Source organism: Callithrix jacchus, chromosome 1 (assembly GCF_049354715.1).
Source record: "Callithrix jacchus isolate 240 chromosome 1, calJac240_pri, whole genome shotgun sequence".
Lineage (NCBI taxonomy): Eukaryota > Metazoa > Chordata > Mammalia > Primates > Cebidae > Callithrix > Callithrix jacchus.
Window position 1 is genome coordinate 66,828,697 of NC_133502.1, and position 27,990 is coordinate 66,856,686.

At 36.6% G+C, this 27,990-nt stretch overlaps 1 protein-coding gene across 6 annotated transcripts in view; it reads right to left on the reverse strand.

Annotated features, from left to right (window-relative positions):
* FNDC3A (fibronectin type III domain containing 3A) overlaps positions 1 to 27,990 on the reverse strand; it is a 212,131-nt gene that overhangs the window by 43,156 nt on the left and 140,985 nt on the right. For all 6 annotated transcript variants that reach the window (XM_035297891.3, XM_078357623.1, XM_035297894.3 and 3 more), the window contains 4 exons: positions 21,989 to 22,226; positions 18,226 to 18,495; positions 16,164 to 16,222; positions 7,963 to 8,120 (listed from right to left, as the gene is read on the reverse strand). In XM_035297891.3, the coding sequence (XP_035153782.1) occupies positions 7,963 to 8,120; positions 16,164 to 16,222; positions 18,226 to 18,495; positions 21,989 to 22,226 (725 nt within the window). The remainder of the gene's footprint in view (positions 1 to 7,962; positions 8,121 to 16,163; positions 16,223 to 18,225; positions 18,496 to 21,988; positions 22,227 to 27,990) is intronic.

Genomic DNA, 27,990 nt, shown 5'->3' on the forward strand with positions numbered 1-27,990 from the left:
AGTGGGTATTCCCTAGCTGCCTGCATACAGCTGCTGCTACTAAAAGCCCTCCCTGGTAGCAGGTCTGCAGCAGAGCCACTGTGGCTCCACCCGAGCACTCTTTCTTGGGCCTGGGGGTCATACCTACCCTGCCAACACAGTTAGCACCTACAAACACCACTGGAGGGCCTGAAGAGAGGTCCTGGCTCTGTACCCCACCCCCATGTTTGAGCACACTATCTGGGAGATCTGGGGACTACCCAATCCAGTCCATCATCTGTGCCACCTAAGCACTACTCCTGATGGCCTGAGATTAAGCCCACCCAACCTGCCTTTAACCACCATAGCAGGCACCCATCTGTATCCATCCACCTGTGGGCCTTGGGACTGGCTTGTCCAGCCCGTCATAGTCACCACCAACATCAGCATGGGCTGCTTGGAACCCAGAGGTTAGTCCTGCCATGGCTAATGCCATTACTCAAGCCATATCTGCTTCTCAGAGGCCTGAGAACCCACCTGCCTGACTCACAGGTGCCACTACTAGCACCTGAGCAAGCTGCCTGGAGGCCCAAGAATCAGCCTGCCTGAATCTGCTAACACTGGTGCTCATGTACACCATTTGGGGGCCCAATGGCAGGCACGCTTGGGCCTGCTCCTGCCACCCCTGAGGCCCAAGGACAGGCCTACCTCATATACTCATCTCCAGCAAAACTTCACTACAGCCTCCACTAACAACTGCACCTTAAGCCACTGTGGAAATCACAGACACCAATAACACTGCTTATAGCAGAAGGAGTTATATGATGACTAAACTCCTGCATGCATCCTGAATCAAAGCCAAAGTGCTCTACCCAACCAACTATAGATGCATCTTCAGGAAAAAATCCTCCCCTATGAAAGCAAACTCAAAAAATGGAAAGAAGTGACTGTTATGCCAGATGCATGAATAATGACAAAAGGACACAAGAAATATGAAAAAGCAAGGCAATATGATACCTCCAAAAAAAACCACAATAACATTCCAGCAACATATTCCAATAAAAAAGAAAAATTTATGAAATTCCAGATAATAAATTTGAATAAAGATACTAAAGAAGCTCAGCTGAAATATAAGAAAAAACAGAAAAGCAATACAAATAAATCCAAAAAACAATTTAGAATATGAATAAGAAATATCCCAAAGAAACATATAATCATAAGAAAGAAACAAACAAAAATTCTGGAACTGAAGAATTCATTAAATGAAACACAAAACACATTTGAAAGCATCAACAGGAGGCTAGATATAGCTGAAAAAAGAATTTCAGAACGTGAAGACAGGTCTTTTGAAATAACCCAGTGAAACAAAGATAAACTTTGGGCAACTGAGGTGGGCAGATCACCTGAGGTCAGGGGTTCAAGACCAGCCTGCCCAACATGGTGAAACCCTGTCTCTACTAAAAATGCAAAAAATTAGCTGGGCATGGTGGTGGGCGCCTGTAATCCCAGCTACTTGGGAGGCTCAGGCAGGAGAATCACTTGAACCTGGGAGGCAGAGGTTGCAGTAAGCCAAGATTGTGCCACTGCACTCCAGCCTGGGGGACAAAAGTGAAACTCCATATTGAAACAAAGAAAGAAAGAGAAAGAGAGAGAGAGAGAGAGACGAAAGGAAAGGAAAGGAAAGGAAAGGGAAAGGAAAGGGAAAGGGAAAGGGAAAGGGAAAGGGAAAGGGAAAGGGAAAGGGAAAGGGAAAGGGAAAGGGAAAGGGAAAGGGAAAGGGAAAGGGAAAGGGAAAGGGAAAGGGAAAGGGAAAGGGAAAGGGAAAGGGAAAGGGAAAGGGAAAGGGAAAGGGAAAGGGAAAGGGAAAGGGAAAAGGAAAAGGAAAGGAAAAGGAAAAGGAAAGGAAAGGAAAAAGGAAAGGAAAAGGGAAAGGAAAAAGGAAAGGAAAAAGGAAAGGAAAAAGGAAAGGAAAAAGGAAAGGAAAAAGGAAAGGAAAAAGGAAAGGAAAAAGGAAAGGAAAAAGGAAAGGAAAAAGGAAAGAAAAAAAGGAAAGGAAAGGAAAGGAAAGGAAAGGAAAGGAAAGGAAAGGAAAGGAAAGGAAAGAAGAAACAGAGAGAACAAAGCCTATGTAACATATGGGACACAATAAAGCAACCAGATATTTGAATTTTTGGTATCCTAAATGGTGAAGTTTAAAAATAAAAGGGTTAGAAAACATATTGAACAAAATAATAGCTGAAAACTTTCCAAGTCTAGCAAGAGATTTAGATATCCAGACACAGGAAGCTCAGACAGCCAGAGATAAAACTGATATAGATACAAAATGGACACAATACACAAAAAGGTCTTCTGCACGAAATTATAGTCAAACTGTTAAAAGTAAAAAACAAAGAAAATTCTAAAGATAGTAAGAGAAAAGCATCTAGTCACCTATAAGGGAAGTAGTATCAGACTAATGGGATTTCTCAGCAGAAATCTTACAAACCAGCAGAGAATGGGATGATATATTCAAAGTGCTGAAAGAAAACCAACTGTCAGCCAAGGATACTATACCTAACAAAGTTATGTTTCATAAAGGAAGGAGAAATAAGGTATTTTCCAGAAAAGCAAAAGCTGAAGGAATGTATCACCACTAGACCAGTTCTACAAGAAATGCTTAAGGGAGTCCTACACCTAGAAAAAAGGGATAATAGCTGCTGTCATGAAAACACATGAAAGCATAAAACTTACTGATAGAGCAAACACACAAATGAGGAAGAAAAAGAACTCAAATACTATCATTACAGAAAGCCACTAAACCACAAGGATAGACAATAAGAAAGAATAAAACAAAGAACATCAAAACACCTAGATGGCAATTAATAAAATGACAGAAATACACCCTCACATATGAACAGTAAATTTAATGTAAATGGATTAAACTTTCTACTTAAAGACACAAACTCACTGAATGAATTAAAAAATGTGACCCAATTATATGCTGTCTACAAGAAAGTCATCTCACTGTAAAGACACATACAGACTGAAAGTAAAGGAATGGAAAATGATAATCCATGCAAACAGAAGCCTAAAGTGAGCAGGAGTAGCTATACTCAGATAAAACAGATTTTAAGTCAAAAACAATAAAAAGAGACATAGTCATTATATAACGATTAAGGGATCAACTCAGCAAGATGATAAAACAATTCTAAATACATATGTACCCAACACTCGAGCACCCAGAAATATAAAGGAATTATTGTTAGATCTAAAATTGGGGAGGGGGAGATAGACTCCAAGAAAATAATACCTGGCACTTCAACACCGCACTGTCAGCATTAGACAGAACATCTAGACAGAAAATTAACAAAGAAATACTGGATTTAAATGACACATTACACCAAATGGACATAACAAACCTTTGTAATACATTTCATCCAACAGCTACAGAAAACACATTCTTCTTATCAACAAATGAAACATGAAACCTTCTTTAGGGTAGACCATACGTCAGCATACAATACAGATCTCAACAAATTTTTAAAAACGAAAATTATACCATTTATTTCCTAATAACACAATAGAATAAAACCAGAAAGCAATAACAAGATGAACTTTCGAAACTGCCAATACCTGGAAACTAAACAACATGCTCCTGAATGACCACTGGTAGAAGGACAAATTAAGGAGGAAATAAAAAAAATTTTTGAAACAAATTAAAATGGAAACACAAAATACTAAAACCTACGGGATACAGCAAAAGCAGTGCCAAGACGGAAATTTAAAGCAGTATCAAGACGGAAATTTAAAGCAATAAATGTCTACATTAAAAAAGCTGAAAGACTCTAAATAATCTAGCAAAGCATATCTCAAAGAACTACAAAATCAAGAACAAATCAAATCCAAAATTAGTGGAAGAAATAATAAAGATCAGAGCAGGCAGCCAGGTGCAGTGGTGCACACCTATAGTCCTAGTTCCTTGGGAGGCTGAAGTGGGAGAATCACTTGAGCCAAGGAGTTTGAGTCCAGCTTGGACAACATTGCAAGACTCCATTACTAAAAAAACAGAAGATCAGAATAGAATGAAACCACCACCTAATCAAGAGAAGTAGAAAGGAGACCCAAATAAACAAAATCAGAAGTAAAAAAGGAGATACTACAACTGAAACCACAGTTACAAAGATCATCAGAAACTACTGTGGACAATCTACAGTAACAAACTGAAAAATCTGAGGAAGTGGATAAATTCCTGGATACATACCACCTACCAAGATTGAATCAGGAAGAACCAGAAAACATGAACAGACCAACAGTGAGTAAAAAGATTGAATTAGTAATGAAGAGTCTTCAAACAAAGAAAAGTCCAGGACCAATGGCTTCCCTGACAAATTCTACCAAACTTTCAAGGAACACCAATTCTCCTCAAACTATTCCAAAAACATTGAAGAGGAGAGAACTCTAACTCATTTTACAAGGACAGCATCACTCTGGTACCAAAATCAGGTAAGGACACAACAAAAAAAAAGAAAACTACAGATCAATCCCTGATCAACACAGATGCAAAAATCCTCATCAAAGTACTAGCAAACTGAATTCAATTTACAGCATGACCAAGTGGGATTTATACCAGGAATGCAAGACAATACACCATGATCAAGTGGGATTTATACCAGGAATACAAGGATGGTTCAACACAGACAAATCAATAAATGTGATACACCATACTAACATAAAAACCATATGATCATCTCAATACATGCAGAAATTTTTTTTTTTAAATTCAGTATCCCTTCATGATCAAAACTTTCAACAAACTAGGCACTAAAGGAACATACCTCAACATAATAAAGACCACCTATGACAGACCCACAGCTAACATCAGGCATAAAGGGAAAAGTCTGAAAACCTTTCCTCTAAGAACTTGAACTAATAGGCATGCCTACTTTCACCGCTCCTATTCAATATGGTCCTGGAAATCCTAGCCAGATCAAGAAATAAAAGGTATTCAAATTAGAAAAAACCAAACCAAAACAAAACAAAAACAAAGTCAAATTGTCCCTCTTTGCAGATGACATGATCTTACATATGTAGGAAAATCTAAAGACTCCACCAGAAAACTCTTGGATCTGATAAATAAATTCAGTAAGTTGCAGGATACAAAATCAATGTACAAAAATCAACATCACTTCTATGTACTAATAATGAACTAGCTGAGAAAGAAGCTCAAAAGGCAATCACATTTACAATAGCTACAAAAGAAAAAAAAAACCCTAGGAATAAATCTAACGTAACAGACAAAAGAGCTCTGTAAGATAAAACTACAAAGCACTGATGAAAGAAATTGAAGAAAACACGAACAAATGAAAAGACATTCAATGCTCATGCAGTCAGAAAATACCATTAAAATGAACAGACTGTCCAAAACAATTTATATTCAATGCAATACCTATCAAAATACTGATGTCAGTTTTCACAGAAATAGCGAAAGTGATCCAAAACTTTATATGGAACCAGAAAATAGCCTGCACAGCCAAAGCAATCCTAAGTGGAAAGAACAAAGCTGGAGTCATCACACAATCTGACTTCAAAATATACTGCAAGACTATAGTAACCAAAACAGCAAGGTATTGGTATAAAAACAGACACTAGACCTAAGAAACACAATAGAGAAACCAGAAGTAAATTTACGGCCAAATGATTTTTTAAAAATGGTGCCAAGAACATACATTTGGGGAAAAGACACCCTTTTCGATAAATGCTGCTAGGAAAACTGGATATCCACATGCAGAAGAATGAAACTGGACTGTATCTCTCATCTTTTATTAAAATAAACTAGAGATGGCTTAAAGACTTCAATGTTTACAACCGGAAACTATGAAACTACTGGAAGAAAATACAGAAGAAATACTTGAGGACACTGGTCTAGGCAAATATTTTATGCTAAGACCCAGAAAGCAGAGGCAACAACAAAAAATAGAGAAATAAACTAAAAACCTTCTGCACAGTTGAGGAAACAACCTACACAGTGAACAGTCAACCCTCAGAAAGGGAGAAAATATTTTCAAACTATTCATCTGACTAAAGACTAATATCCAGAATATACAAGGAACTCAAATAACTCAACAGTAAAAAAACAAACAATCCCATTAAAAGTGGACAAAGGACATGAATAGATATTTCTCAAAAGAAGAAACAGAAATGGCCAACAGGTATATGAAAAAATGCTCTATATCATTAGGGAAATCCAAATCCAAATTACAATGAGATCATTTTACCCTAGTTTGAATGGCTATTATTAAAAAGACAAAAAAAAAAATGATGCTGGTGAGGATACAGAGAAAAAAAAAGCCCTTATACACTGTTGGTGGAAATGTTAATTAGCATATCCACTATGGATAACCATGTGGAAATTTCTCAAAAAACTAAAAATAGAAATATCATACAAATGAGCAATCCCACTACTTGATGTTTTTCCAAACAAAAGAAAAATCAGTATATTGAAGAGATGTGCTTTTCCCACATTTACTGTAGCACTATTTACAATAATAAAAATATAGATCAACCTAAGTGTCCATCAATGGATGAATGGATAAAGAAAATGTGGTATATATACACAACAGAATATTATTCTCTACTTTTTTTTTTAAACTTAAAATCACAATTCCCTATTTAATTTACTTCCACCAAGTCTCTCTTCTCTCTACTTTATGGACTTCTTTCTGCTCCCCACCCTTTACCTCCCAGCTATTCTGTTTCTCAAATGGAGGCCAGTAAGTATGAGAAATAAATATGTTTCAAGCATAAAAGTACATGTAATGAACTGGGCAGTTGCAGCAGCATCCTTAGAGATAGATCTTACAGGAGATGACTAATGCCCACCTTGTGCTCCCTGGTTAGGCTCCAAATGGAAATAAATCATTCCTCTTAGTAAGCAGCCATATCTAACTAGAAACCTTTAGGTTGATAGTCCTTTATCCCCTACTTACCCCTTAAGTAGTTTTACTTGTCTCTCTCAAGAAAAATGAATAGAACACAAGGAAATCTCAATAGAGAGGAAACAGAACATTTTTATAACCTTATGTGACTAGGTGAGAGGCACTGGGGCAGTTTCACTTTCCTTTCTTCTCCTTACCAGCTAGGTTTTGAAAAAAGCATTAAGACTGATGGAGCCAGTGTTCTGTGCTAATTATAATCATTCAAATAATTAACCATCACCTTTACAGTATTCTTGGTGATTAAATAACTAATCAGCAACATTACCCTTTTTCATTAGAATAATTAACTTTTATATAAATATGGACTGAAAAATAATTTATTTCAAAACTGTCAATAATAAATGTCACAATTTTAGCTACTGAATCTTTCTAAGGCTTCGTGGTATGTAATATACTTTTTTTTCTTTTTTCTTTTCCCAAGACGGAGTCTTGCTCTGTTACTCATGTTGGAGTGCAACGGTGCGATCTTGGCTCACTGCAACTGCCACCTCCCAGGTTCAAGCAATTCTCCTGCCTTAGTCTCCTAAATAGCTGGGACTACAGGCATGTGCAACCACACCTGGCTAATTTTTGTATTTTTAGTAGAGACAGGGTTTCATCATGGCCAGGCTGGTCTCGAACTCCTGACCTCAGGTGATATATATCTGTCTCGGCCTCCCAATGTGCTAAGATTATAGGTGTGAGCCACTGTGGGTGGCCATGTGTAATATACTTTTAAATCAAGCAAAGAACTATGATAAGTTTTCAAAATATGATTAAAATTACATGAATACTGAACCATGTATTAGGGAGCCTACTGGGGAAAAAAAAGCTGAATGTGGCCAATGAAAGTGATTATTTTGAAGGAGGGGAGACAGAAAGTGCACCAAGCTACATCTAGACCATTTATATTGAAATCACTATTATTAGCCAACTTAAAGATTGAGAATAAAATCATGAAGAAGGAAAAATAGAGCAAAATTAGTAATAAGCTCTTTATGATAAACCATTAATTTACATAGTGGGAGAAAGCAAAACAACAAATACCTACACATATACACTTTTGTATTTCCCATCTTTTCCAGTACTTGAGATCAGAACTTCATAACCGTAGATCTCTGGTACAGTACTTTCATCTGTTTCACCATTAATGAGGCTGGAAGGTGGTGACCAGGTAAGTACTACCGTCCTTGCCTGGATGTCAGAGGCCTGTAAAAATAGAATATTTAAAAGTTCTTTGAAACAACTGTAATGTATACAATGAGCAGTGAACTACCTAATTTTACTTAATCTTGAAACTAGGTTTCACAAAAGTTTAAAAACCAGTTCAGGCCATTCAAAAGTATTAGTATAGAAACCATATATAGTCAAAATAAAAAAAAAAAACAACAGGATTAAAAAGACCATTGTAACATATTTAAAAGGATTCATTTCCCCAGCTCAGAAAATGTTTTTATAACAGGAAGATGACAAAACCTCAAGAGAAAAATGAGCAAAGAACATCAACATCCAAAGAAACCATAAATATAAATGGACAACGTATAAAATGATGTATATGTGAAACTGCATTCATAAATATATGTAAATTAAAACAAAATCCCACTTTTCATCTATTGGATAGAAGAAGATTAAAAAGCTAATAATATCTAATGTTAAAAACTTGGAGAAATGGCACTCTCTAAGTGTGGTACCAGTATATATAAGTTTAATCCTTGTGTACAGCAATTAGAGAATCATTATAAAGTGTAAGACATGTTTACTTTTTGATTGAAAAATTCTATATCCAGGATTTCTTTTTTCAGGATAATATCCTATAAACTTAACATATGCATACAAATATATGCACCTAATGTTCATTGCAGCATTATTAATGGCAAAAAACAAGAACTATAGGGCACTGACTACCAAAATGGTGGTACATAATACAGCCTCTGAACACATTATTATGCAAGTGTTCAAAAAAGAATGAGGTGGACATACATGTGCTAAGATCTGAAGATTTCCTCAATATACAGGTGCTATGTAATAGGAGAAAAAAGTGAAGCTGGAAAGCAATACATATATTATGATTGCAGTTAACTTTTATAAAACTGCACAAAAATGTCTGAACATGTACTGTACAAATGTACCAATTGTTAATTTTGGGGATTTTGTGTATGTGTGGTGAGATGCACAGAAAGTTGTGACAGAAAAAAACAGGTGGTTTTGATTATGGTTTGTGTATTTTTATATTACTGGAATAATTTTATGAGTACATGTTACTTTTATAAGACAAGCCTAATAAAGCAAAAAAAAAAAATCTAGAGATTAGATAATGTTTAAAGATTGTTAAGAAAGGTACAAGATTATATGTAGGCATTTATATAAAAGCTTGCTTTAAAATCATACACGTTTGATGACTACCTCAGTATTTCTAAAACCAAACCAATAACCACTAGGATGATAATTACTCCTATCTTGAATTAAAGTAAAATAAGTAATCGCCATACAATCATAACATTCTATCCTTCTGAAAGTTCTTAGTCTGAATAAATTTAAAAAACTATTACTGTAGGCCAGGTACGGTGGCTCATGCCTGTAATCCCAGCACTTTGGGAGGCCGAGGCAGGTGGATCATGAGGTCAAGAGATTGAGACCATGGTAAAACCCTGTCTCTACTAAAAAATACAAAAATTAGCTGGGCATGGTGGCACATGCCTGTGATCCCAGCTACTCGGGAGGCTGAGGCAGAAGAATTGCTTGAAACCGGGAGGCAGAGGTTGCAGTGAGCTGAGATCGCGCCACTACACTCCAGCCTGGCACGTGGCAACAGAGCAAGACTCTGTCTCAAAAAAAAAAAAAAAAAAAAAAAAAATTACTGTTATTTATTTTGCTTCTGTGAAGTCATAGGAAATGTAATATTGTATACACTGTAATATCGTCTTAAAGTCTTGGTACTGGGTGTTTCATTTACAGTGGACTTAAAAATAATTCCTTGCATTATCCAGTATATAGCTGGCTATTAACCTGAAACTGAACAAGTTTTTTTTTCTTTTTTTAAAACAGTTACTCTATGTGTACGCATACCTTAAGTGTCTCTTGATTTTATGGGATGATAATAGTTGTGTTAAACTTTGACAACATGAAGTTGTGGACTATGAAGGTGGGTCAGTGAACAGCATTAACTGGCATCTACTTTATTATTAGCAGTAGTAAAGATGGGGTCTTCTATGTTGCCCCAGATGGTCTCGAGCTCCTGGCCTCAAGTAATCTTCCTGCCTCAGCCTCCCAAAGGGTTGGAATTACAGGTATGAGTCACTATGCCCAGCCTGGCACCTACTTTATAAAGCTTACTTTATCAGAATTTGTGGGGAGTATAAGCAGTAGAGAAAATATTAAATAGGGAGGCTTGTCACTAATTTGCCTGGTGATTCTCAACCTTCTAGGATTAAGCGGCTGAGTGAGAAAAACTATTTACCAGAGTTACACAAATAAGGTATTTTTAAAAGCCTTTTATTTGGAAATAAATTTAGATTTAAAGAAAAGTTGGGAAGACAGTATGGAATCCCTGTCTATCCTTTACCTAGCTTCCCCTAATGTTAACATCTTATATAACCATGTACTTTTGTCAAAATTAAGAAATTAATATTGGTAAATACTGTTAACTAAGCTTTGAACAAGACTATACTTTTAATTATTAACTAAACAGACTTCCAGGATAGTATGTTGAATTTAGCACACATAGTTTCAAAAATAAATTTAAAAACATTTTAAATGCTAATTTCAATTTTAAAAAGTTATTATTAATTTTTTATTGAAATGGGTCTTACTATTGTTGCCTAGGCTGGTTGTGAACTCCCAGGCACAAGCAATCCTCCTGCCTCAGCCTCTTAAAGAATTGGGATTGGCCGGGCGCAGTGGCTCAAGCCTGTAGTCCCAGCACTTTGGGAGGCCGAGGCGGGTGGATCACGAGGTCAGGAGATCGAGACCATCCTGGTCAACATGGTGAAACCCCGTCTCTACTAAAAAATATACAGAAAATTGGCTGGGCATGGTGGCGCGTGCCTGTAATCCCAGCTACTCAGGAGGCTGAGGCAGGAGAATTGCCTGAACCCAGGAGGTGGAGGTTGCCGTGAGCAGTGATCACGCCATTGCACTCCAGCCTGGGTAACAAGCGCGAAACTCTGTCTCAAAAAAAAAAAAAAAAAAAAGAATTGGGATTACAGGCATAAGCCACTGCACTGGGCCAATTTCAACTTTTTCAATTTGCTTTTCCAGAAAATCTTTTCGTCCTAACTTATTCTATTAAAAAGATATTTTATGGCCAGGTGCAGGGGCTCACGCCTGCAACTGCAGCACTCTGGGAGACTGAGGCAGGCAGATCACTTAATGTCAGGAGTTTAAGACCAGCCTGTCCAACATGGTGGAATCCCATCTTTACTAAAAATACAAAAATTAGCTGGGCGTGGTGGTACATGCCTATAATACCAGCTATTCAGGAGACTGAGATCAGAGAATCACTTGAACCCAGGAGGCAGAGGTTGTGGTGAGCCGATAAGGCACCAATGCACTCCAGCAAACAGCAAGACTCTGTCTCAAGTAAAAAAAAAGATATTATTACTTGCACATAAATGTTAAGACACAACAAAAAGAGTGATTACATTGGGGTAAGATGTGGAAAACTTCATGTGAATGCTGAATTGAACTTTTAAAGGACTTAGATGAGATAAAATTTGGTAGAAAGAGGTAGGTTATTAATACAGGAATTTATTTATTTTCCTGGGAGTAATTTATATTGCCAGGCTTATAACTGAAATCTGGTAGTCCAAGGCATGTGCATACGTATTTTAAAAATCTTCTAAAAATGCTGTTTTCTGTTGTGGGTTTCAGGTGAATTATAAAGAGTTGCATAGAAGAAAAAGAGGTGGACTTCCATATAGATACCATAAAATTCCTGTGTGAAGACTGAAATAGTAATTGTGTGTGGATGTGGAGTGGTAAGGGAGAGTGGGAAGAGTGGATCCTATAAATGTACAGTGAAATAATAAAGCTTGCAGTATTAATCTGGTATGGGGAGAATGAAAGGTAAAGAAAAAATAAAAATGATACTGTGTAACCCAGGAAAACCTGGGTGGATAAGTATTTACTGATGGAAACAACTGAAAGGAAATAGAAATAAAAGAGATCTAACCCAATTCCTTCTTCATTCTAGAGGAATGAAGAACATGATAAAAGTATAGACAAGAAGATCAGGAATTTGGTTTTCTAAAGTTGCTAATGATACATTCAAACTTGGGTATTGTTTTTTTCAAGACAGAGCCTTGCTCTGTTCTACCAGGGTGGAGTGCAGTGGCACAATCTCTGTTCACTGCAACCTCTGCCTCCCGGGTTGAAGCAATTCTCCTGCCTCAGCCTCCCGAGTAGCTGGGACAACAGGTGCATACAGCCTGCTGGGCTAATATTTTGTATTTTAGTAGAGACAGGGTTTCACCGTGTTGCCCAGGCTGGTCTTGAACTCCTGAGCTCAAGCAATCCATCCGCCTTGGCCTCCCAAAGTGCTAGGATTACAAGCGTCGGCCACCATGCCCAGCCCAAACTTGGGTATTCCTTAGCATGTCTCAGGGGTTATAGTTCTACAGGAACAGATGAGTAATTAGGATTAAAAATACAGATTTGGAAATAATCTGAACTCTGTCTTCTATTTGTATGCAAACTTTAAAAGTAAAATTCGCCTTTATATCCATCTCACTTGATTCTTACAACTACTACCTAAAGTAGGCAAAACAGGCTAAACTATCTTCATTTTATGAAAGGAGTATATTCAGAAGGGTTAAGCAACTTGTCTGAGGTCACAGAACCACTGACTAGGATCTGAATTGCTCAGTTCTTTTCCTACTACCCAATGATCCCACCCTGAATCCACTTTTAGGTGGTAGCTGAAAATAGATATGATTGTGTAAAAATAGGTCTAAGAATTGATAAAGATGGTAATAGGAAAAAATAAAAAAAGCTGTTTTAGGAAGTGACTGAATTATATACAATATATTTTAATTTCTGAGGCAGACTGTGATCTTTGTCGGGAAATGATCAAAACTACCCTTGAGAAAAACTGTCCATTTGGTTAAATTAAGTATATATCTAGGAAGCTAAACTTTTAAAAGAATTCAAAGCCATATATGGTTGTATGAATTTTGAAAAAGACTGCAGAAGAAATGAGAGTATCTAATTTCTGGATTTCCAGAAATACGAAAGCAGAATAAATATCAATGTTTGATCCTTATCTAGATATGGGGATCAGGAGGTGAGAGAATAACTCTGAAGATAACTCAAAGGCTGAGCCTAAGGAACCTGGAGTTAGACTGTACTTCTAGTAACCATAAAAGGTAAAGGGAAGTGGTCATGATTCTGAAAGAAAGAAGGTAACGAGTAAAAGGCATGACAAATTTAATTTCAAGCAGTACTGAAACAAATATCAGATTTTCACAGAAATGAGACTAAGAACAATTTCAAAAAAGTACAAATAAAAAGACAACACTTTCAACATAATTATTTCATGCATGTGAGGGTATACAATAATATTATTCTCCATTTTTTGATAGAAGAAACATTCAGAAAGGTCAGATGACTTGTCATGGGTCACTCAACTCTTAAGTACATAGCTGAGACTGTGAGACTAGTGCATGTACCACATTCTTCCCTACACAATGCTCTCTGGTCACATGAGTTAGCTTTTTTCTTTTTCTTTCCTTTTTTTTCCCCCTCAAATGTGCCATGTCCAGTACTTTTCAAATGCTGCTCTCTTTGCACTACTATTCCCATACTTTCTTCCCCTGTCCATAATGCCAAACCACTACTTTTCTTTCAAATATCAGTACAATAATCCTTCCTTAGAAAAATTTCCCAGATTCCATGTCAAGGTTTAGATCTCCTATTATACACTGACTGCTCTCTATCTTTTTGTTCTGGCACTTCACAGTTACAATTTAACATTCAGAGGGCTGGGCATGGTGGCTCATGCCTGTAATCCCAGCACTTTGGGAGGCTGAGGTGGGGGATCACCCGAGGTCGGGAGTTCGAGAACAGCTTGACCAACATGGAGAAATCCATCTTTACTAAAAAGTACAAAATTAGCCGAGTGTGGTGGCACAGGCCTATAATCCCAGCTATTCAGGAAGATGAGGCAGGAGAATAGCTTGATCTCAGGAGGCGAAGGTTGAGGTGAGCTGAGATTGCGCCACTGCACTCCAGCCTGCGCAACAAGAGTGAAACTCTGTCTTAAAAAAATATAAAAGATAAAAAATGAAATAAAAAAAGAAACAAAACATTCATTGTGTGATGCTTAGTTTATTAAACTAAGCTTTGGGGCAGACAGCCCATGTGTATCCTTTGCTTTCCATTCTATCTCCAGCTTTAGCACAGCATCTGTCACTTTGTAAGTGGTCCAATATTTATGGAATGAAAAAGTGAATGAACACATTTAATTTAATGCTCTAAATGAACTAGAGCATGCAAAAACAACCAAACACACAAAAACAGGCAAACAAAACAAGCAACCTGCACTTTGCAGTTCACAAATAATTTAATCAAAGAGGAATAGGCATTCAAGCTATAAACATAAACCAAAACAAAGCAAACAAAACCATTAGAATTGCTTTAACTTTTACTATCTTACCAAATTATATGTTTTTCCTAATGTTGAGCAAGAAATTATTTGAATTGCTTCAAGATTGACTTTTTTTGTATGTAAATTATACTTCCATTTATTTATTTATTTATTTTTGAGTCAGTTTCTTGCTCTGTCACCCAGGCTGGAGTGAAAAGGCACAATCTTAGTTCACTATAGTAGCAATGAACTCCTAGGCTCAAGGGATCCTCCCACCTCAGCCTCCCAAGTAGCTGTGATTACAGGTGTTTGCCCCCACGTCTGTAGTATCTGTATTTGTTTTTTGTTGAGACAAGGTCTCATTATATTGCTCAGGTTGGTCTCAAACTCCTGGCCTCAAGTGATCCACCTGTCTTGGTTTTCCAAAGGACTGGGAAAGTGGGAACCACTGCACCTGTCCTGAAAAGTATACGTTGAATATAGTATTTTAAGGCTACTAAATTCTTTTCTAGTAAACCTAGTGATACACACTTGGACACAGAGAGCTCTTGGAAAGATACTGCCTGAATTTCAGTTGTAGCTCTACTACTACTACTACTAATTGAAACTCACTGTTGCTCTAGTTTTCTCATTTGTAAAATAGGGAAAATCGTACATATATGGTTGTTACAGGTATTAAAAATGCACATGTGCATTCCAAGCACTCTGAACAGAGACTGATGCTAATCAATTTGTGTTAGCCATTACTATGAAATAATTCTGTGTACATTTACATTTATTTACATATATATGCTCTATTCTTAAAAGAAAACAAATTAGAATAAAGAAAGCTAGAGCAACCAGATCTATTATTTGGGAGTCATCAGAAAAAAAACAGGACCATAGTGGCCTATCAGAAGAGGAACTGGCTTACTCAAACTTCCTGAAATATCACAAGATAAGCTTAAAAAGCCTTTGTGGAGATGGTATTAAGAATAAAAACTTTTCTAATTTGTTTTCTTAAAGAAAATATTTTGGGGGTTACTTAGTATAAAACATTTTACCGTGGATGCTTCTGAGAGTTAGGGAGGGAGCTGTTTGTTTTATGAACCAAAGTATATTCTTACCAATCTTAAATTCCCTTATTCTGGCTGAAAAAGCCCTATGGCCTACTTCTTTTACCACATCTTTATTTCCTTTGCTATACTCCAGTGATAATGGTTCTTTCTGTCTGTCCAACTCCCCATGCTTACTTACACCTGTTTTCCCTCTCCCATTCCTTCCACTTTTGTACTTTTTCTCACTCCTCAGAGAAAGCTTCCCTCATTGCTCTATTTAACCTAACAACCACTCCTAGTAGTCTCAACATATCATTCCTATTTCTACAATAGCAATCTTTACTATCACACAGAATTCTGTTTGTGCATTGTTTTTTATTTATTGGCATTACAGTAAGGGCTCAATAAATATCTGCTGAATGAATGACAAAACTATGTAGCTCTTCAAAGAATCATGTAATGACAAAGACAGACTGCTAACGCATACCATACTGAGTGAAAAAAGCTTGCCACAGAATACAGTATGATTCTATTTTCATAAAAAGTTAAAAGAAAAAAACTACATTTTGATAGATGAACATCTTATATGAATATACTAAATATAAATGTCAAGAAAATACATAAGATACTTACTACTGGTTTGACGATGTTGGAAAGAAGTGCTTCAAATGCTTTAGTTTCTTCATCTTTTTCTAAAGAAAAATAAAAAATCTGAATATTAAAAAAAAGAACTTAGATACAATACCTTCTTCTCCCTAAATATGTCTTCTGAAACTAGGTTGGTATTTGAGACTTTTATTTTCTAGCTTTTATTCCTTTGTTCATACTCAGTAGTTTGTGGCCCTTCAGCATTCATCTGCTTCAGTTTTTATTTCTATCGTAACTGTGACTACTAATTATAATACCACTATATATAGACATATCTATATGTATTCAGACATAGCTATATCTATCTGAACCAAATTTTTCTTATAGAAAGTATATTTTTACTGATGGGTATAAAAATATTCTCTCTGGGAAGTTCTCATTTGTCAATCTCACACCTCTGAAAGTTAACTGAGTATTTTTTCATGCCTTAGTTATGGTTTCACAAAATAGAAATATGATTGGCTTGACTGTAACTTATAGCCACACTGATAGGCAAAAAACTTAACTTTGATTCTTCTGAAACATCAGTGCTAAAAAGGATAATCAGGAGGTCTCAAATATAGGGGAGAATATTTATGTAAATGTTGCTAATATACAAGTCATGAACAGTGAAGGCATTATTTGAAATTTGTTGGTGGGGAATACAAATTTTAAGGAAAAGGAAGGTAGAAAGAGTTAACATGGCTTACATTTTGATATTTCCCTCAAAGTTGGAAGCATTTTAGTTCCTACTCATATATTAATTGCCTACACTATTTAATAATAAAAATCAATTTAGATAAGCATATTCAAGGACCAATAGAGTTGTGGGTATTGGTGTTTGTGAAACATATTAGTCATTTCTGAAACATAGTCATTTCTGATGAAACCTTTAGAACCTGACATGGTCTACCATGCATATCTATGTATTTCTACATATGCATATTTATGTCAACTATAATAGTCAATACTAAGGAAACCTAAAAGAACATACATAAAGAAACAACATTAGTCAAAGTAAGCAGCAGTTAGAAGCTTAACATTATAATCAAAAGTACTGGCTACTAACTCCACAGTGTAGGCATTATGAAAGACAGGCTGTTAAACCAGCTATATTTTACCTTACAGAGATTGACTCAAATATATACTCATAGTAGTGCTCAAAGTTCATATAGTAGGCTCACGCCTGTAATCTCAGCATACTGAAGGTTGAGATGGGTGGATCACTTGAGTCTAGGAGTTGGAGACCAGCTTGGCCAACATGGTGAAACCCCATCTCTACTAAAAATACAAAAATTAGTTGGGCGTGGTGGTGCATGCCCCTAGTCCTAGCTACTCAGGAAGCTGCACAAGAACGGTTTGAACACGGAAGGTGGAGGTTGCAGTGAGCTGAGATTGCACCACTGCACTCCAGCCTGGGCGACAGAGCAAGACTTGGTCTCAAACAAACAAAAAACAATAAAACAAAGTTCATATAGTAGAAGTCAGAGGTTAGGGGAAGGATCCAAGAGTAATAAGGAGAGTTTAAGAGAATAGAACTTTTGAAGAAAGAAATGGAAAATACTTTATCCTGATTATAGAGTATATACAGAGACTGGTGAATGATAAAACCAGTTGCATTCAAAAAGAATGTGGGAGAAATAAAGTTTTGCTAGGCTGGGGACGGTGGCACAGGCCTGTAATCTCAGCACTTTGAGAGGCCAAGATGGGAGGATAGCTTGAGCCCAGGAGTTTAATACCAGCATGGGCAAAACAGCCAGCCCCCGTCTCTAGCAAAACTTAAAAAATTAGCTGGGGGTGGTGGTGCATGTCTGTAGTTTCCAGAATCAGAAGAAAGGAATCTGGATTAATGTTATCCGAGTTTTCCTATCAAATAGAAATTTCAGTCAGTAAAATTTATGATATAGATGAAATTACTAATTGAGTTTTTCCAAATTGTCAAAAGCAGTAGCCTGTAACAGTTTACTTGAACCATGACAAAATGACTGAAAGGTTAGAATATACTTTTAGTAGGTTAAATCATGATGAATAGCATCAATGAGAAGAGTTCAGTACTTCAAACAGTTACCTTCGATTTCTATATCAACTTGTGCACCACCTTTCCCCTTCCCAGACCTGTTTTTTGCTGATCCTGTGTTTATACCACTAGCATTTTGTCCTTTTATAAGTCCATTATGTTCATTAATGGGAGAAGGGCATTTCTGGGGTGATGATGGTGGACTGCTCATTTTATCTTTCTGTGTTCCTTGGCGATCCTTCAATTTCTTTTGCAAACGTTCATATGTTTTACTAGATCTTTCATCTCTAAAGTTGGACCTTCCATGTGTAGAGTGAGCATCTAGGAGGAAATAAAAACCAAATGTTAAAAAGATCACTTTCTCTACATAAGTTTATGCCATGAAAAAAGAACAAAAAATAAATCTATCATATAAAACTTTAGAATTTTGTACAACAAAGCAACCTTTGTGTCTCCATAAACTATCAGAACCAAGCTTTGTAATTTATTATAATTATATATATGTGTGTGTGTATATAGATATATGTATATCTCAAGTAAATTTACAGACATATTTCTTTCCTTCTTTTCTCAGATAATTATTAACCTCCATTAAAAAGAAAGTTAGCAAAAAAAATGAGTTAGACTAACAATAACGATCTACATGTAATGTATCTTCAGATACTATAAACTCAAGGTTGTGATTTAGAAGAATCTACTCATTCTAATAAAAGTCACACAAAAACATAATTAAGTCAATACGCTCAATAAATATTAAATCAACTGTCCCCAGAGCTTTTTAAATTTAAAATTCGTGACAAAAATATTTTTTAAAGCCTCAGTAAAGTTTTAATTAAGCAATGCTTTAAGAAAATTAGTACAGTATTTTTGAAATGAGTATTATAAGGATATGCACAATAACAGTAGAATGAATGTGGACCTCTACCTCACACCATATACAAAAACTAATTCAAATCAATCAAAGACCCAAATATGAGAGCTTAAACCATAGAAGTCTTAGAAGAAAACACATCTATATGACCCTGGATTAGGCAACAGTTTCCTAAACGAGACACCAAAAGCACAAGAGCAATCAAAAAAAATATTAGATTTCATCAGAATCTAAAACTTTTCTGCATCAAAGAATACTACAAGTAAAGTGAAAAACAATATGGGAGGAAATCATATATCTGATAAAGGAATTTGTATCTAGAACCTGTTTTAAGCAGTGCTTTAAGAAAATATATGAATAGGCCAGGTACAGTGGCTCATGCCTGTAATCCCAGCACGTTGGGAGGCCAAGGCAGGTGGATCACCTGAGGTGAAATGAGTATTATAAGAATATGTACAATAACATTAAAATAATGTGGACCTCTACCTCACACCATATACAAAAACTAATTCAAATGAATTAAAGACCCAAATGTAAGAGCTTAAACTATAGAACTCTTAGAAGAAAACACATCTGTATGTCTGTATGCCCTTGAATTAGGCAGTTATTTCTTAGACAAGACACCAAAAAGCATAAGCAATCAAAGAAAAAATTAGATTTCATCAGAATTAAAAAACTTTTCTGTATCAAAGGGTACAAGTAAGGTGAAAAGACAACAAGGGAGAAAATCATGTATCTGATAAAGAACTTATATCCAGAACTTGTATCCAGAATATACACACTCTTACCATTCAACAATAAAAAGACAAATAACCCAATTGTAAAAATGGGTGAAGAATTCAAATAGATATTTCTCCAAAGAAAATATATGTAGATCATATCCACGTATTCTAATATACATCCCTACAGAATAATAAGAGGTTTAAACAATGTAAAATAGTAGTAATTATAATACTAGTTTTTCTTATAATCTCAGAAAATTATAAGAAAAAACTAGTATTACAAAAACTAAGTCATAATTAGCAGTAAACAAAAACAGGATGAGATTAATCTGCAGTATAAACTTTTGGTACTCAAAAGTGCATTCCTTGGAGCACATCATGAACATCTCCTAGAAGCTTGTTAGAAATGCAGAATCTCAAACACTACCCAGAGCTACTGAACCAATTTGCATTACTTGGGCAACAGAAATAAGTTTGACAAATATATATGACATGTACAATATATCCACTACTTATGCTGTGTAGTTTCAATTTTGTATTTGAAGTTATTTCTTCTGCAAATCTACTGAGCTTAAGTGACAGGCACTGCTAAGTGCAGGGAAACAATAGTGATTAAAACAGAGTCAGTTCTTAAGGGAGTTTATAGTCAAAAACGGGAGATAGAAATACAAATAAACAATGACAAAAAAAGTAACTGAATTAAGTTCTGTGGAAGATACAAACAAGGTTCAGTGTTAGAGACTGACAAGGTAAGATCAGGAAGATCTCTCTGAAAGCTGAAATCTAATAGAAAAAGGAAATCTACAGAAAAGAGAGAACATTCCTGGCAGAGAGAACACCATATACAGAGGGACCAAGCCAAGAAAGAACCTGGAGGTTTTGAGAAACTGAAGAAATAGGGGGACTAAGGGGAAGTAGTGGGACAAGGAAGTCAGGGGCAACTGGGTAGAACACTGCAAGGGCAGTCTGTAACCAGAGCCAATTCTGGCTCCTAGAGATCATTTGGAAATGCCTGGAGATATTGTTAGATTTCAGAATATTTAAAATGTCATACTGGAGTTGTGTGTTCCGACTGTGCTACACACTGGCAGTTAGTGGGTAGAGTCCAGGAATGCCATTAAACATCCTACAATGCAGAGTTTTGTCCCCTACAACAGACTTATCCATCCTAAAGCATCAATAGCGGCATGTTTGAGAAAACTTAGTCTAGGGGAAAGGTTTAGGATTTTATTCTAATTACACTGGAAAGTCACTGAAATAGTTTAAACAGTCTGATTAATATTTAAAAATGATTACTGTGGCTGGGAATTGATTATTGGGGGCAAGAAAGGAAACAAAACCAACTGGAAGGCCACTGTTGCCGTAGTCCTGGCAAGAGCTGATGGTTGATTGAATCTGAGTACCAGTGGGGAAGTAGTAGAAAAAAAGCAGAAACTTCTGAAAATAAAACTGATCAATTGATGTAAGGGTTAAAAAAGGAGAAATCAAATTTGACCCTCTGGCTTTCATTTGACCAAACTGAGTGGCTAGTGGACCACCTACTGAGATGAAGAGACAGGAAAAAAAGCAAATTGTGGGGGTCCACAATTGACATTTCTGTTTAGAAATGTTCTGAAATGCATGAGACTTCCATGTGGAGTTATCGAGAAGAGAGAAATAAGTCTGAGGCTTAGAGGAGAGGTTTGGGCTAAAGACATAAATGTGAGAGCTGTCAGTATATAGGCAGTGTTGAAAGCTATGAGAAATAATAAGATATTATTTTGTGTTTATGTGTGGTAGCCTACTATTTCCTCAAATTAATTAACTCCCTGGGGACAGAGGTTATGGCTTATCCTGTTTTTTAACACCTCACAGAGCCTAGTAACTTTGTGTAGTGGCATCGCAGCTCATAGGATTTAACAATGACATGGTTATTCCTGGCTGAAAATTTTCTCACAGCCTAGATTGCAGGCCAGAGGAAAAGATGCCCTGTTTGAATGTGGCACCACTAAATAGTGCTGCATGATATAAATTACTTCCCCTCTTTGATTTTCTGTTTACTTATCTGCCTTCAAGGGTGATCATGAGGATGAAGTACCTAATGTAGTACTTGGTAACAGAAAAATGCCTGTTATATCATTACAATTTGCTGTTTCTTTTATGTGATACGATAATGGCATCTATTATATCCAAGCAAAGAATATCCAATTCAATAAAAGTGAAATATTTTTAGATATCTTACCTACATCTCCATAGACTTGTGAAGACTGATACTGTGGCATATACTGTGTTGTCATGTCTCCAGCTCCAGTCACTGGTGAGTACATATGACGTGGTGGAGGGGGCATCATGGTTGGGACAGGAATAAAACCAGGCAGAGGAGGATGCGGAGAACGGTGGAGAACTGTGTGACCACCAGGGTGAAACTCTGGTGCCTGAGGAACTACAACAACTCTTCGAACACCATTGTCTTCAATAACCTACAAAATGAACATTAGATTAAAATTTCATCCACAGAATATAAGCCATTCTTTTAAAAATGTTAAGAGTAGGCTGGGCATGGTGGCTCATACCTGTAACCCCAGCACTTTGGGAGGCCAAGGCAGGTGGATCACCTGAGGTCAGGAGTTTGAGACGAGCCTGGCCACATGGCAAAACCCTATCTCTACTAAAAACACAAAACGTAGCTGGGCATGGTGGCCCATGCCTGTAGTCCCAGTTACTCGGGAGGCTAAGGCAAGAGAACTGCCTGAACCTAAGAGGTGGAGGCCGCAATAAGCTGAGAAAGCACCATTGCAGTCCAGCCTGGGTGACAGAATAAGACTCTGTCTCAAAATAATAATAATAATAAAAATGTTAGTGTAAAAATTTTTACACCATTAGAAATTTAAAAATTTTAGAGAATCAACATGAAAACTTATTAGATATACTGCTAATTATCAATCAGCATTAAACAAAATGAAGAATTCGTTTTTGTTATACAATTCAATATAAATCTTAAAACACTGATCAGACAAGACTATTTATAGTAACACAGTAAGATCTGCAGTAGGTATTTATCCTATGTATTATGTACATTTCCTGATGAAGTAATTTTGGTTTACATTAAGGAGAGTCAGGAATCAATTTCCTTTTCTATGTTATGTCTGGGAGTGGGAGAAAACAAATTGCATAAAGACCAAATGGAAAACAAAACAACTGGATCCAGACTCAATCGGACAACCAACGACATGTTAAAATTGAGATGCAAAATTCTTCTGACCATGACAAGGACAATTTTAACAGTTGATCATTTCAAGGGACACAAATATCAAATATTATATTTACTCCCAGTTAGGAAAATATCTGTGGCTTTGAGGCTTAGAAATTACAAACTAGGCCAGACGCAGTGGCTCACTCCTGTAATCCAGTACTTTGGGAGGTGGAGGTGGGCAGATCACCTGAGGTCAGGAGTTAGCGACCAGCCTGGCCAACATGGTGAAACCCCATCTCTACTAAAAATAAAAAATTAGCCAGGTGTGGTGGTGCGCACCTGTAATCCCAGCTACTTAGGAGGCTGAGGCAGGAGAATCACTTGAACCAAGGAGAGGGAGGTTGCAGTGAGCCGAGATTGAGCCACTGCATGCCAGCCTGGGTGACAGAATAAGATTCCATCTCAAAAAAAAAAAAAAAAATTACAAACTAAAAAACAAACAAACAAACAAACAGGAATTACACTGTGGGGATAAATTTTTTTTAAATGATAAGACTCCCTTTGAATCTTACTAGAGCTGCAAAGACATACAAGAAACCCTAAAAACTTAAAGGACTTTATCTCAAAAATTAGAAATCCCTCCACTAAAATACGCCTTTATTCTTTTAGATTTAAATGGTAACTATTAAGGTATAACAAATGGCTAATATCTTCTTAAGGAAACAAAAATGATCATAATGTTAAATGCTAATTTAAAGGCAAATCCTGATTTTCAGGAAGGCAAAATTTTCTTATGCTTAAGTATAGCAAATTATTTTATAAATATATATGCGCTTGCTGGGTATAAGTATCCTAGAAAACACACTTATTTTGGTATAGATAAGCCTAAACTACAAACATTAAATAGATTATTAAACTATCTTTACCTACTGGAGTGTGACATGACTCGTCTAACAGGGAACTAGAAGACCAAATGAATTAACTGTTTTTAATATGCTGGATCTAGAACCATAATGTCTTGTTTTCAGCAAATTGGATGCCTCACACCCCTTTCTCCCTATTTAACTCAGTTCTCAATTTAAATCTCAAGCAAACACATATGATTGATGGGAACTAAATAATATCTAGAACTCTACCTGAAGGGAATCTGGGAGATGCTGATAGCTTTTTAGCCTCTCCTCTATAGGAAGGAACATTAGAAGAACTTTGAAATGGATTTTAAGTGAGCCAAATCACAGTATCTGTCACAATACCCCTTTCACCTTTATCACTCTCCAATTCACAAATCTTAAAAAAACTCTCCCATTTCCAATAGGCTTGTACTTCATATGCATTCAACCTGGTTCCAACCTCTCTTCTGAGTTGTATCGTTCTTCTTCAACAAATCCTGAACCACTAACTGCAGTCAGGCTGGTATAATAAAAAAAAAAACCTGTCTTCACAGTGACTATACATTTCTATACCCTGTACTTTGGTTTATGAAATTTTTCTTCTTCACTTTGCTTCCCTTTAATCTATAATAATCCTATCCTTCCAATTCTAGCTCTAACTTTCCCTCCTCCACTCATTTAAAACAATATTTTTCAGCAAAACAAACTGATAATTTAAAGAGAAGAAAAACCTTAGAATGATACAGTAAATATTTGTGGGGAACCCATACTAACAGGGGCAGACAAACACAAGTTAATTATTTAGCATGTTGCATGGTAATAAATACTACGGAAAAAGCAGAGCCAGTAAGGGCTTTCAGAAATGTTACGAGAAGGGATAAAGTTACAGAATAAATATAGTGATCAGAGTAGGCCTTACTGGCAAAGCATAGTTTAAACAGAAACTTGAAGGAAGTGGAGGAATTAACCCTGTAGAAATCTATAAGATTTGATCTAGGCAGAGGAAACAGTTAGAATAAAGCCCCTAAGGTAGAACTAAGGCTGATTATACCCAAGGAATGAAAGGAAGCGGTGTGACAGCATTAGTGTAAAGGAGAAAAGCTGGAAGCAGATGAAGTCAAAGAAATGAAGGGGTGATAGGGTGGTCGGGTCAGGCACCACAACATAGGCTACAATTAAGGAGTTGGAGCTCATCATTTACTCTTAGTGGAATGGGAAATCATTAGAGTTCTGGGCAGAAGAGTGATAAAATCTAGTGTTTCTGACTCTTAGAGGACATTTGGTAGGGTCTAGACATTTACAGTTGTCACAACTCAGGGGGGTACTTAATAGTATCTAGAGGGTAGAGAGACCAGAAATGCTAAATACTCTGCAGCACAGAGGACAACGAAAACATCATCTTATCTCAAATGTTAGTACTATGGTTGAGAATTCCTGATGTAACCTTGTTATTTGACAGAATTATTCTGGCTGCTGAGTTGAGAGCAGATTGTAGGGAGGCAAAGACAATAGCAAGGAAACCATTCAGAAAGCTACTACAGTAATTTAGGCAAGAGACGATCATGGCTAAGACCAGGGAGGCGGCAGTGGAGATGATAAGTGACTCACATTCTGCATATTTAAAAGCAGAGGCTGGGCACAGTGGCTCACAACTGGTCTCGAACTCCTGACCTCGTGATCTACCCACCTCACAGAGGCCGAGGTGGGTGGATCATGAGGTCAGGAGTTCGAGACCAGGCTGGCCAATATGGTGAAACCCCATCTCTACTAAAAATACAATAGTTAGCTGGATGAGGGTGGTGTGCTCCCATAGTCCCAGCTGCTTGGGAGGCTGAAGCAGGAGACTTGCTTGAACGTGGGAGGTGGAGGTTGCAGTGAGCCAAAATCATACCACTGCACTCCAGCCTGGGTGACAGAGCAAGACTCTGTCTCAAAACAAAAACAAAACAAAACAACAACAACAACAAAAACATAGAAAAAGATTAGCTGATGATTCCATGTGGAAGTGAGAAAAAGAAGTCAGGGAAGAATAAACTTCTGTCAATGTGATGAGGAAGACTGCGGAGTAGAACAAGTTTTTTTTTAGGGGAAGAGATTTGGAGTTCCCAGTTTTGCACTTGTGAGTTTGAAGAATTTGTAAGACAACTTAGTGGAAATGTTGAGTAGACTGTTAAAATATACTAGTCTGCAATTCTGTAAAGAGTGGGAAGAGATGACCAAATGAGGCAGAAGGAAAACTAAGAATTTAGTCTGGAAGTTTGGTGAAGTGTATCAAAGAGGAAGGACTAACTGTGTCAAATGCTGCTGATAGGTCCAGTTTAGAGGAAGACTAGGAATCAGACTGCTGGATTTAACCATGTAGGCATTACTGTGACCTTGATGAGAGCAGTTTTTATAGTCACAGGGTCAAGGCCCAACTGCAGTGGGCTTAAGAGAGAAAGTAAGGAGAAGAATTAGAGCTAATTGCACAATTTTAAAAAGTTTTGCTGCAAAGGGGATTACAAAAATAGAGTGGTGGCTCATAGTAGTAGTGAAGTCAAGAAACTCTCTTGCTTTGTTGTTTTTTAGTGAGCGAAATTACAAAAAGCTCAAAATACGCACAAAAATAATCCAGCAGAGAATAAGAAATTGATAATGCAGAAGAGAGAAAAGAAAAATGCCAGAGTAATGTCTTTACACAGGCAAAAAGGGATGGGTTCCAGTATCTTGGTGGGGGAACCGGTTATGGACAAGAGCAGGGAAGTCTGTCTGTGTTACAGATGAAGAAGCAGAGTTTGTGGGCATGGATGAGAAGGCAGAGCACAACTGCAGATGTGCAAATGCTGGTGGAGGTGTGGGGTTAAGAGTCTGTGAAAGGTACCACCTGACTGCTCCTCCATGAACTCTTGCCTAGGTACTACAATCTCAGTGATCTTTTTCTCCTATTTCTATTGCATTTATTTTGTATCACTTGTTTGATATTTCTAACACTGAAATGTTAATTTTCCAGATGAAATATGTCTTATTTTAAAGTTTAACTGTTAAATTTCTCAAGGGACATATATGAACTATTTGATCCTTGGAACAATGATACAAGTATATACTATTATTATCTCAATTTTTCAGATGGAGAAACTAAGGCATAGAGATGTTAAATAACTTGCCCAGGGTCATATAGGTAGAAAGTGAAGGAGGAGCTAGTACTTGAACTCAGGCAACTTGGCTTCAGATTCCATGTTCTTATTTATTACGTGGGCATAGAATCCATAGATCTAGTGTCTTTTTGTTGTTTACAATAAGAGATTTATTTGATTAAAAATAAATGGCTAAATTATTTATGAAATTAAAACCACTTTTCTTCTCAGAAAGAACCTTTAAAATTCAAAGATAAGTTTAGGGGAGAGGAGAATGAAGAGCTATTGTTTAACAGGTTCAGAGCTCCAGTTTTCAGCAAGATAATGAATTCTGTGGAGGGAGGGTGGTGATGGTTGTACAATGCTGTAAATGCACCTGATGCCATTAAACTGTACACTTAAGAACGGGTAAGATGGTAATTTTATGTTATATGTGTTTTACCACAATTAAAAATAAAAAAAAAACAATAACAACTCTAAACCTAAGATATAGACAGAGGAGGGGAAAATAAAAAGCCAGACAAGAACCAAGAGAGCATGGTGAACTCCACTACTTCAAGCAGCCAGTAACTTCAGAGGAAGGCAACAGACTTCAAAACTATTTGCTAAGTCTCCAGAGGCTTAGGTGCTAAGAAACCGCCACCACTTAGATATCAGATTTCGTACCAACAGGGTATACTGATTGTGATGTACAATAAAATCAGTAAGAGATGAAAAGGAAAAAAAAAGATAAAATATAATTCAAATTTGTCAGTATTAATAAAGATTAAAATACAAGGCAATAAAATGTAATTAAATGAGGTATTAGCATAGTCTGACCACTTAACCACAGATGCCACCTAATTTCTAAGTAGGCAAAGACATGTTTGCTTTTTTTTTTCCTATATTGAACAGAGACATAATTGAGAAGGGCTTTAGAGAAAGAAAACTGTGTATATTATCTGACATTTTATATTATGTATCTTCCTTTCCAGAATATAAAGCCCATAATAAATGTTTTATTTACTGTTTTCTTCCCCAAGGAGATGGAATACTATCTGGCACATAG